The following is a 12,340-nucleotide window of genomic DNA, read 5'->3' on the forward strand; positions in this document are numbered from 1 at the left end:
CCTACCCAACCCATTTTATGGCGGGTCGGGTAACGTAGGGTGGCGGGTATAACCGTTTTTTTTTTATTGTCCATAGAAACATGAAAACTCGCCATTTTTCTCAAAATACCGAAAAACATCTGTGTAAAACAATAATACATATATGTAAGTACATAATCTGCTAGTAAATCAATCGAATAGTTCGCAGATTCTTATCATCTTGTGTTATATAGTTTTACCTGAAGAGACATTGCGTCCACGTAGCCTAAAAAGCCTAAATGCCATGGCAGTATCATCCAGATCAGGAACTTCCGAGTTGCGTGCCCAACCAATGCCATTTTCAGTCCAATAACTGTCATGATGATCCAATGAAACTTTTGTTTACTATTACGTGCTACCGAAACCGGCTTAATTAACCTCATACAGTCTATTATTCAAACTAACTAGGATAAATAGGCGGGTAGGCGGGTAGGGTAGGATAATTTCGAGCTTTACCCGTCACCCTATCCATCTAACGGCGGTTAAGAAAATCTTTATCCGTTATCCTACCCGCCAAATAGTGGGTAGGATAGGATACGGTTAAAACACTGGCGGATAGGGTAGGATTGGCGGATATGGGTAGGATATGTGCACCCCTAAGTATGACGTATCAGAGGGAGGAAAACCTTCCGATAACAAAACCAATAGCGTCGTACGACAAATTTATTCTTCGACCTCAACAGTCCCTTTCTCACTCACACAGATACCATGCAAAAACTTGCTGATATCCTTGTTCTTCACATGGCATTTACTGACATTCAAGTCTACAAGTCTATAACTCATAGGTTGGCCACATTAACTGATCAGAACTTACACACATGAACCTATCGAAAAAAAAGTCCGCAAAAGGAAAAATAATTGTTTAAAATCAGTTGACAATAGAACCTTAAGTTGTCGCGGCAATGTTAGACCATTGAATCAAATTTTCAAACGAGTTGTGCATCTTTGAAAAGAAACTGCGTTTGCATTTTTGTATGTTTTGAGTGTGTTTAGCACCTACCATATATGAGCATTTGAATTCATAATCTGGACTGCTTTTTAAACATTTATCGAGAGATGTTTAATTGAAACATTTCTGACTTTTCACGACTTGACTGTTGGAATCAAGAAGGGGGGAAATTGTACAGAAGACCAAGACCAAACCACGTTTTTTTGTGGTCCAACGACGAGGACAGGAGTAAAATCTTAGACCTAATGGTCAACAAATGAATCTAAATGACATCAATGCTGTATAACCAGTAAGTGTGCTGCATTAAGTTTGAACTTACACACCGTGAACTTTATCATACATCTGTTGCCAACTGATCTTAAAATAAGAAAAATCATCACTGTTTGGGCTTCTCAAAAATGAATTATTGGGTCTTCACGACAAAGCCATCATCACCAATTTCTCAATGATTCTCTATGTTTTTTAATCAAATTCTAATCCATATATGATTCTCTCTTTACTAAATTCTAAGTTGTACAATTAAGAAACTTAGGAAGGATTAAGCTTTAATACCTACTAGAGAATAATGGAGACAATTTGAGTTGTTTGTGTGCCAATCTGTATACTCCTCCTTTTTATCAATTCTAGGTTCTATACGAGATTCTTCTTTTCCTACTTTTATCATGATTTTTATCAATTTGGATTTCGAATAAAAATCAAATTTTGATCCCACTTAGTTGGACAACCAAAACCACACCTTTATCTTTGGGGGTACTAAAATGACATGCATCACACCAAATTTTCGGGTGCACTTCTGACCCTATTTTGTAAACGGGTAAGTATCATGCCAAAAATGTGGTTTCGGGCAAGTGATGACACTAGGACGACGTACTCGAACGCGAGATGCCTACATTAACAAACAATGACGTAGCCAAATTATTTTAAGGAAGGATTGGCAAATTACCTAGAGACTCCAAAATTCAAACACAATACCAATATTAAAACCAAATTTCAACTGAGGTTTGCCGAGTTGGGCAGGAACATGACTCTCTCGTTGAGAAAGCTAATATTAGAACCAAGGCCAACTGAGACTGGCTGAGATGGACATGAGCATTACTCTCTCCTTGAGGCCAGCTGATCGAGTCTCCGCCCAAAAATCCAGGGATTGTGGATTGTATAAAAACCGTTCTTACGTCTCATGAATGCCAACTTTAATGAAGAACAAGGGATTGTATCAAGCAGCACCAAAAATCTTACTAGTCATCCACTACTAATTCTATTTTAACCCCTAAAAATTACTTAATTGAACCAGCTAATACTCAATTGAACCAGCTAAACAAGGAGTTATGATCATCTAATACTCTACAGTATATTAGATGAATACTATTAAAGTTAGAATTCTTTTTGCCCAATTGCCATCAACTTCAACTTTATTAGGTCTTTTCTTGTTGCCATTAATTTTGATATAAAAAAGGAATTATATTATTATAATTTAGTCAAAACCTACTTAAACCTCAAATTGAAAACTTCTCTATATTCTTTTCTATCTCGGGCTTTTATTTGTCTCCTAATCAAAATCAAATTAGTACTCTTCTTTCTCTCCTTCTATTCTAAAACCCTCTGCTCTTCGTCTCTGAATTCTCAGAGAGAAACTACAAGAGAAAGATGGGTTTGATTATAGATGAGAAATCAAAGTTTTTGAGAGGAGTAAAAACAGTATTTTTCTTAATAACTATGTTAGCTTCTTTACTTATAATTTCTGCCCCTGTTTTATTAATTATCACAGATTCTCTTCTTCCTTCTGCACTTCTTTCTGCTGCTTCTTCTTTTTCATCATCACCATCGTCATCTTATAATTATTCATCTCTTTCGTTTTTACAATCACTTTCTTCTCATCTTAATAACTACGATTTTCGATCTTCTCTTGTTGACATCCCTCTCATCTCCATCATCAGATCAGCTGTAATTTTCTGTAAGTAATTCAAATATCCCCATCTCCATCGATGTTAAATTTTATAAAAATTATGATGATCCACCAGTTTCGAACTTTGATATCGACATCGATGAAACCCCGTAAGATTTGATTTTTGATTTTGTTCTTAAATTCAATGTTACAGGTGTGTATAGTATCTGTGATGGAAGAACGTTATCGCGTGGGCGTTATCTGATCGTAACAACGTTATGTTCATTACTATCTCTAGTATTTGTATCATTAAAAGCTTCGTATGTATTCTCTGGTGGTGCTTTAATAAGGAGAAGTAAATTAGGGTTCGTTAGTGGAGCTATGGAAATTGCTCTGTTTACATGTTCATTGGTATTAGCTATAGCTCATGTCATCGTTGCTTATCGTACTAGTTGCCGAGAAAGAAGAAAATTCCTCATCTACAACATCGACATCGAAGCTGTAAGTTCTGTAACCTTAACTGAATTCATTCATCGTACAACTTAATTCTCTTTTCAAATTTTGAAGAGTCCATGGGTAAATCACTAAAGAAGTTGGAGGGAAGTTTAATTAGTTGATCAAGAAAATTAGAGGAGCTAAGAAATCCTTAATCAAGGATTCGAAAAGTCTACAAGAAAACTGAATATTTTTTCCTGGTTTAGCTGTGACTTGGGACCCACTTACAGAGATTCTTCTCTAACCAAACTGGGTCCCGTTTCGGGCTTTACTGACCATAACTGACGTCCCTCGACGGCACAAAAGTATGGGCCCAAGTCTGATGTTGGTGCTTGCGCATTTGTCAACACATAGGAAGGATAAGGATAGATGATAATTGATGTCGATGATGATAATATAGACAGACAAGATGAGATTAGTCTGTACTCTAATTTAGTCATGTTTGGGGTTAAGTGTAGAAGGGTTTAAGGGTTTTTGTAGCTTTTGATAACTTTACTCGACCATAATGTGTGCCGTATGAAACAGGTCTCAACTTGCAAGCAAAGATTTCCAGCAGTAGTTGCACAGAAAAAGCTTCTAGAAGAATAGTAGATAGTGTACAGATATGGGGTAGCCCTGGATAATGGCACAGAAAATCCATCTCTTTCGCAAGCCAACTGTGTTCCAGGTAACTTACTGCTATAACCCATTATTCTGCATGAGCTGTTCCACTACTACTGCCCTTTAAAAACTAGGATTTTCTTTTTAGCTGGCGTAATAATGGTGGAACCTAAGTATCTAGAATCCCTTTGATTCTTAAACATATTTAATATCGAAAATGTTCTTGATTATATAAATGTGATAATTAGTTGTAATATTCATTAGTGATAATGTAGTATATTGTGCTTTAATAATGTTTCTGATTACAAATCTGTTGATGTTGTAGGGTTTTAAATCCGAAGGAGATAACAGCCTGGAGACAATTGGAAGACAAAAACAAAGAAAAAGAGAAAAAGAAAAACTGTAACGAAGAATGTAAATGTACAGGTTTTGTAGCATATTACAAGTAGATAGATATAGAGTGTTTTTTGCGTGTCAACTGTAAAGGGGTTGGTTGTGTTTGTTTCAAGTTTATAGAAGGGTGGCTGTGTTTATTATAAATTTATGTTATGGCACTTTTTACTTGGTACACAAACAAAAAACTGATCACCTACACCAGAAAGTAGGTCTCCAGGTCAGAAAGATGACGACTGTTCTAATAATAGATAATGATAATAATGCGAAAGTGTGACCTAATTGAGCAAATCAAACCACAAAGAGAAGATTGTCCAATCTACTAAGAAATACCACCTACCTACTGTTATCTAAACTGAGGTCATTAGCATTAACACCAAATATAAGACAACAAATATGAGTCCTCAATAACTAGTGACTCATGAGAATGAGTCATTCTTTATCCACATCAGTCGGCAACAGAAAAAGGGGGAAACGATCCTATCAAATTCCGCATTTGTAGTCACTAAACTCAGCTTTATCAAGTGTGTCACGATGTTTCTGCCATGAGCTGTTTCTGAAATTTCCCACCCTTAAAATTTTGAACAAAACATACAGACTCGCGGTGATTTCCAGCCTAACGTGGGGTTAATACTTGTGTGACTAAGTGACAGGGGGAATCTATTCAATCATGCTTAATGCTAGTTGTCTTACCATCTCAGCCGTGAATGCTGTGTTTTGATTAAGCAGACAAGATAATGAATAGGTTTGCAATAATTGAAAGAGCAATGTCAGGAGAGAAACAATATGTAAGAAACATACAAATTCATAAAATTCCATCCAAAAACAGTTTCAATACAAAGTGGCAAGGATTATGACAGTATCAACATTTTACAGAAATTATGATGACAGAGCTGGATAAGGACCAAAAGGACCTACTTGGTGGATAATGAAAAAGGACCTACTTACATCATTTATTTACCAGAAGCACAAGCAAGTTAGTGATGATGTTTGCATATCAAATCAAATGTCAATCTGAACGGATCCCTCCCATGAAGGTCCGGGGATCAGGGCAATTTCCACTAAACTGAGCCTGCGAGAAGTCAAACCCAGGATTCTGCAGAAATTTAAAAGACAAAAGAACAACAAAATAACTGTTCAGTGGAAGAGGAAAGATGATCAATAAATAAAAGCACAAACTTATTGCATGACACTTCCTAATGAATTGGTAGAAGAAAATAGATTCACACTTAAAACATTGAGTATAAAATGCAGGTGCAAGATATGTGCAAGTTCTGCTTGCAGAGATCTAGCTTGGTAGTTTTTCAGAAACACTGTTCTACAGCAATAAAGTGCTACTGCTCACCCTGTCACTCATAATCCAATGTCCAGTCGTATTACTACTGTCAGATGGTTATAGATCATAGATGAGTCATTTGCATACATACTATGTTATACTCTTGTTTGAAAATTATGTTTCTACTGACAAATGGTACTTGGCATATATCTAATCAAGGCCACATAAGGATCGTGGTGTTCAAGAGGATAATTTAATCACATGTATCCAAACAAAACAGAAGGGCTTGACCCACCTCCTCCTGGAATCTCTGAAGCATGAGGCGCTTCTGTTCTTGATCTGCCACCAAAGGATCCAGCTGACCCTGCCCCTGTATAGGAGAAGACCATGTCTGTCCTTTCTCTCTCTTTTGCAATGTTACATGCAAGATATCATCCTCTGTCGATCAACAAATAACAATGTAAATACACCCCATCAATATATATTTTAAACTCATTCAACACAACATGGGAATAAGCTAAATTACCTATAGTCCAAAATGAATCATCAGTCTTCACCGGTGAGGTAAGATCATGCTGATAACCAAATTCAACATAGACAAAATGACCAATTCAGTACACAACGACTCAAATAGTAAAAGTATTAAACAGATAAATGGAATTAAAAGCAATTGAGTTGTCGATATATGTACATTAAGGTATGGGGGGTTTCCTTTAATCCCAACTTCTAAATGTTTAGACTGTATCTTGCAGTGAAATAACTTGGTGGGAACATTTGGTGGAAGTGTTATGTAAATGTTCACCTCCTCTAATGTTTGATCCCACTCAAAGACCTTCTGACCTGAATAACATATAGAAATTTTAGCTCATGGAGATTGGAACACTGCAAAAAATTACTCAATCCAATAAGCTCATCTAGATTACAAAACCTTAGGATTAGCTAAACCCAACTGAGAAGACATCAGAAAACCCAAAACCCAGATAATATGAGTTCCATTTGAAAGCCCTAAAATGAGAACAATTGGGAAGAGATGTTGAATTACCCCTAAACCCTAGGAGAATTAACAAACTGCGTTTGCTGGATTCAAACCTCAAGTAGAAAATCGAACTTACCACCGTGTAAGAAGCTGTGACGCTTTTCTGGTCCCAATTTCTCTGCCATATCTAGGGGTTTGCTCTCTTTCGTGTTCCGACCGGAGGCGAAGAGGATTCTTCTTTGGAAGAAAATATGATTCGAGTAGGGGTGCACAACTATCGGGCCGGATAGGTTTTTGGCCCTACCGACCAAGGCACCGAATTGATCAGTTTTTTAACATGCAACCCCGAATAAGACCAGGGTCGGTTTTAATACCAACCAATTTTCTGTCGGGTGGTGTCGGGTCGGTAGTCAGATTACCAACGTGATTAAATATGACAAGGGAAAATTAGGCTAAGTCCCGATCCATGGGTAACCCATAATATGAGGCCCTTAATTAAAAGAAGTTTAAATCTAGGTCCCGAATTATTAAAAGACATCCACGCCCTTTTATATATTGTCAAGCCCCAAATTGAATAAAATTTAGATTTAAGCCCAAAATTTAAATTTAAGTCCAAAATTATTAAATCTAGGCCTAAAATTATGAAAGTATAATGTGAATGTGTAAACATAAGTTACACATGCATATGGCATGTGTATCCAGAAGTTACACATCCTTATGACATATGTAATGCAAAGTTACACATCAAAAAATAGACATAAAAAAAAACGCATACAAAAAATACATGTATTACTTAAATATTCATTTACAATAATTTCTTAGCATGTGTAATTAGAAGCTACACACGCTTCTGTCTAGTGTAATTGAGAGTTACATATGCATCTATCTAGTGTAATTGAGAGTTACACATGCATCTGATTTGTGTATTCAGCGTCAACTCCAATTCCAATGAGACCATTACCACATTTAAGCAATTAGCTTTTAGGAAGTTATCTGAAACCTGAAATATAACAATAAGCAAATCTGCATATTCCAGGAAAAAAATATAGTCAAATACCACACAAAAGGTGGCAAAAGTTCGTAAACAGGTAAAATCTATGTAACCAGAAGTTAGACATACAATCAGCATGTGTAACTAGAAGTTACACATCTAATTAGCATGTGTAACTTCTAGTTACACATATATTTAGCATATGGGCTATGTACTAAACAGTTACACGTGCATCACATGTGAATTTTTTTGGCTGTAAAATCTTCTCATTTTAGCATGTGTAGAAAGAGTTATACGTGCATTTGGCTAGTGTAACTAGAAGTTAAAAATGCATCTTACTAGCAATTTTTTTTTTATCAAAGCAAGGTCCAAAAACAAGTTATCTGATATTACAAGAACAATAATTTATCCTAGATTCTCAGCACAATAAATCATACATGTCAGAGCTAAAATAAAGTTTTAAATGACACAGGGTAACTCACCATTAATTATATTATACCGAATGAGGGCCTGAAAAAAGACGCATGCAAGTCTCACAAGTTTGTTCAGCATATAGTCGTCCTGCAAAGTAACAAGACAAAAAGGTACCATAATATCAGATTAAAATGAAGTATCTGCTCTTCTTGTTAGATGAAATCTCCTGAATTGCAATCACACTACGAAAAAGTTGTTTTTATGGTCAGATCCCAATAACAAGGCAACTTAAAAAGGAAAAAAATGCACAACTGGCAAATATAACTAAGTGAATAAATTACAATTAAGAGATCAGTTGCAATAAGAACTTAAATAGATGTGTAATACGACTTGTGTAACCGGAAGTTACACATGCATATGGCATGTGTAATCGAAATTTACACATCCAATTAGATTGTGTAACTAGAAGTTACACATTCAGTTAGTATATCCTCGGACATATACCAAGGATCACCACCACCACCAACAACAATATATGACATGATTCTAACAAATAAAAAGAGTAGTATCTTTCTTCACTAATACTAAATAAACTAGGGATACTCGAAAACCAAACCATGTAATTGGGAATTACACATGCATATGGCATGTGTAATCGAAAGTTACACATGCATCTGCCTTGTGTATCTAGTAGTTACACATGCATCTTACTTGTGTAACTTGAAGTTTCACATACATATTACTTCTGTACTCACCAAAATATAGGTGATGCTGCCTTTGCTCAAGCTGCAAATTAGAAATTTGCTATTTCATATTCTCCATTCTCAAGGCACCTCTCTGATCAGATCTGAGCCTTGAGTCTGTCGGTGGCAACTTTTCCTACACAAATGGAGTAAGTTGTACATCAAAAACCACCAGTACAAATAACTAAATCGAAGATAACACAACAAACATATCGCCAGTTTTGTGGATATCAAACCTTTAATCCAGGAACGAGTTTATTGAGTGTAACAGGAAAGCCGTCAAGTTATATGGAATTAGGAATTTTGGTGGCTTACTCCGCTTCCAAAGCATCCGTGAATCCGGAAACGACTCTGAACCTTTTCCCTTCCCTGAACAGTCTCCAAGTACATAATGCATGTTGTCATCCCATTTACCAAAAACTGTTGCTACTGTTTGATAGCCTAATCTTGAACCACGCCTTGTACCTGAAACATATCAGTACAAATGCATCATTTAGAAATTCTCATCGAATAACTCATGCACACTTTATTTGCTATTACTCCAGTAATGAAAAATGACTGCAACCAACCCGATGAGGATTTCGTTCTGTTGAATTGCTTTAAATTTCAACTTTCATGAATACTCATGATTTCCTTCTCTACGTAGTCATAGAAAGTCATGGACGACATAGCTATTCATCAGCTCCACTTATTGTTCCACCACTCGCACTACCTCCAGCTCAATTGCAACCACGAACACCACCAACTGCTCAAAATCCATTAAACAATCTATAAGTAAAACATAAAACTTATATCATATCCAATTAGCATGTGTATCTATAAGTTACACATCTAATTAGCATGTGTAACCAGTAGCTACACATATATTTAGCTTGTGTACCTAGAAGTTACACATCTAATTAGCATGTGTAACTAGTAGCTACACATCCATTAAACTATCAACGTTACTAGCACTAACACTATTCCAGAAGGGGCTATAAATAACAGATGAAGTCTGTTATAAAATAGGATTTATCACGATTTTCGTCTGTTATTCGAACCGTTATTTATTTGGTGTGACTTTTTGTAAATAACAAATAAAAAACGTTATTAAGTATGACGAGTAAAATTTGTGACTTAAAGTCATGCCCAAAATCTGTTATTAAGAATCACGGTTATTGTATGTAAAATACAATAACGGTTGATGGACGTCATAAAGAAATAATGATATTATATGCAAAATATAATAATTTTTATTTTATTGGACCTAATACATAAATTCCGTTTGGATTTACATTTGTTGCATCTCATTCAAATTCATATATTAAGTATCTGAAACTGATTTTGGAATGTGATAGTGACAAAAATTACAATTTCAAAATGAATCCAAAATAAACTTTATTAATTATTTTATTCAAGAAACTAGAGTATTTGATTACAAACTGAAAGATAAAATAATAGAAACTCCAACTTAAATACTGAAAATCAAAATCGTAATTAATCCGGTGTCACCTTTCCACATTTCCCACTCCCAGAATTCTTTAACATATGGATCTCCATTAGAACAATTAACATTGTATGTGCTACTTTCATAAGAAATTATGTCCAGAACTATGATGCCGCTTCAAATTACCAAACCTTGTATGAACATGCCCACATAGGTAGGCTGATAAAGAATGTTTCAGAAATACCTCTTTCAATGTCTTCCCAGAATCTGTGGCAGCTGAGAATGAGAGTGCCAAGTGACCAAAGGAAAATTTAGCAACTGGTGTAGCAGGCTCCTACAACGATTACATGCCACTTAATCATATCACCTCTTGAAACATATCTCCAAGCACTCCATCTATATCACCTAACATGGCACTTGTATCCATAATTTCATCAATATCGGAGTCATGTTGGAAATGATTACATTTTTAACAAGTCATACTCGTCACCGTTTGGCGGCTTTATAATCTATCAACATATGCACATTGTAGCATCCTCGCTGTAAAATGAATATGGAAATAGAGTGACTGAATCAGAACGAAAATTGGTGAACAAGAGAACAACATCCTACTAGGCAATCTAAGACCAAGTGTAGAAGCAATTGAACAACTGGAGAATGAGAGATTGGAATGGTTACTGAAATGTGAAGGGTATACGAGGAATTAAATTTGGAACAATAAACAAAAGTAACTAGACTTTTTTTCAAACTGAAATAAACTGAGGATGAAAGCATTAACGCCGCAGAAAATGAAAATTAAGGCCATAATTACGACATAAGTAAAAAAAATGACCTATACGAGCCAACACACTAACGAGGAATGCATTTCAGCTGAACTCATTTCCAGGCCCATAAACATGAGTGCCTGTAAGCATTCTAATTCGTGACAACATGCGTCCTTAACAAACCAAGGTTATTTGTAGTCAAGTACTATTGTAAGAAAACAAATCCTAAAGGTTATGTCTGATAAGAGACACCTACACACAGTAATTCACAATTCACAAACCATTAAAATCAGGGAAGAATCAAGGATATATGCTAGAGCAACATGTACCTTTTGGATGTTGTTGTTGAGCGACACCAGCTGTTTTCCTGTTACTATCAGGCTCAATACTCATGGGTCTCGTTGAACAAAATTGACCATTCATTTCAGTAAATAAGAGGATGAACTCCTTTCATCATGGTCATTCACTTGGAAGAAGCATTACTGAAAAGTGAAATCCACACTCAGATTTCCGTAGGATCCAAACTACATCCAATATTCCAATTACTGTCATTCACAAAGCTAAACATCAAAGGGAAAACAATTGTGGAAGCTTATAAAGGAACTCAAAAGGTTTAAAAGACAATGAAATGCAATTAATATACTCACAGACCTCAAAATTTGAACCTCTATCTAAATCACAACAACCGCATTCATATTAAGATTTGAAGAAAGCTCACTTCTAATGTTGTTCACGCATAATCTAAGATGCATAATAAGCAACCACGTCTTGCTTTGGCTTAAATATAATTGCAGTATCTTGAACTTTAGGATTTGTTGCAATCTGACATTCCAGCACAGGAGAAACAACTTCACATTTTAAAACAGTCCAACACCTGAAAAACTCAAATTAATTACTACCTCAGTAACTAGTCCCCCAAAAAACATGTAATGAGGGAGCAGTCTTACCTTTCTTGTATCTTTGGAATGATCAGTATCCATGATCCTGAAAAAGGATGAGGCAAGGTTTTGGAATTCTCTTGAATTGGCATCAGACGACATATATGATGAAAACATTGCCTTGAGTTTCATCTTTCCACCCCTAGCTGTGAATATGAAAATTATCAATTTAAAACTTATAGATTTCTAGATAAAACCACGATTAAAACTCCGAATTCTAAATCTTCTCAGATTGAAGACTAAAACAGAAGAGTCACTACAGACCCAGGAACACTAAAATCCTAACAAGGATGGAAAAAGCTAGATGTATCAAATGTATTAAAATCAAAGAACATCTCAAGAATCCCATACCATAGAAACCCCTAAAAGGAACATCTTTAACAATAATAATTCTATGTCAACTGTTTAAAAGGGGAAAAATTTAAAAATCAATTTTACCTTGGTAAGACCTTCCACATTACTGAAATCACGAAGA

General features: G+C 35.6%; 2 protein-coding genes across 2 annotated transcripts; one reads left to right on the forward strand and one right to left on the reverse strand.

The window, feature by feature from the left end:
* Positions 1-2,469: 2,469 nt before the first annotated feature.
* On the forward strand, positions 2,470-4,512 carry LOC113308925. Its single transcript, XM_026557377.1, has 4 exons — positions 2,470-2,918; positions 3,064-3,350; positions 3,870-4,011; positions 4,270-4,512. The coding sequence occupies exons 1-3, from the start codon at positions 2,612-2,614 to the stop codon at positions 3,930-3,932; spliced, it is 657 nt and encodes a 218-aa protein (XP_026413162.1). The 5' UTR covers positions 2,470-2,611; the 3' UTR covers positions 3,933-4,011; positions 4,270-4,512.
* A 612-nt stretch (positions 4,513-5,124) lies between these two features.
* Positions 5,125-6,883, reverse strand: LOC113313574 (nudC domain-containing protein 2-like). Its single transcript, XM_026562366.1, has 5 exons — positions 6,726-6,883; positions 6,305-6,453; positions 6,140-6,188; positions 5,909-6,051; positions 5,125-5,433 (listed from the first exon to the last, which is right to left on the reverse strand). The coding sequence occupies exons 1-5, from the start codon at positions 6,772-6,774 to the stop codon at positions 5,347-5,349; spliced, it is 477 nt and encodes a 158-aa protein (XP_026418151.1). The 5' UTR covers positions 6,775-6,883; the 3' UTR covers positions 5,125-5,346.
* Positions 6,884-12,340: the final 5,457 nt, after the last annotated feature.

This window comes from Papaver somniferum, chromosome 9 (assembly GCF_003573695.1).
Source record: "Papaver somniferum cultivar HN1 chromosome 9, ASM357369v1, whole genome shotgun sequence".
In the NCBI taxonomy this organism is placed as follows: domain Eukaryota; kingdom Viridiplantae; phylum Streptophyta; class Magnoliopsida; order Ranunculales; family Papaveraceae; genus Papaver; species Papaver somniferum.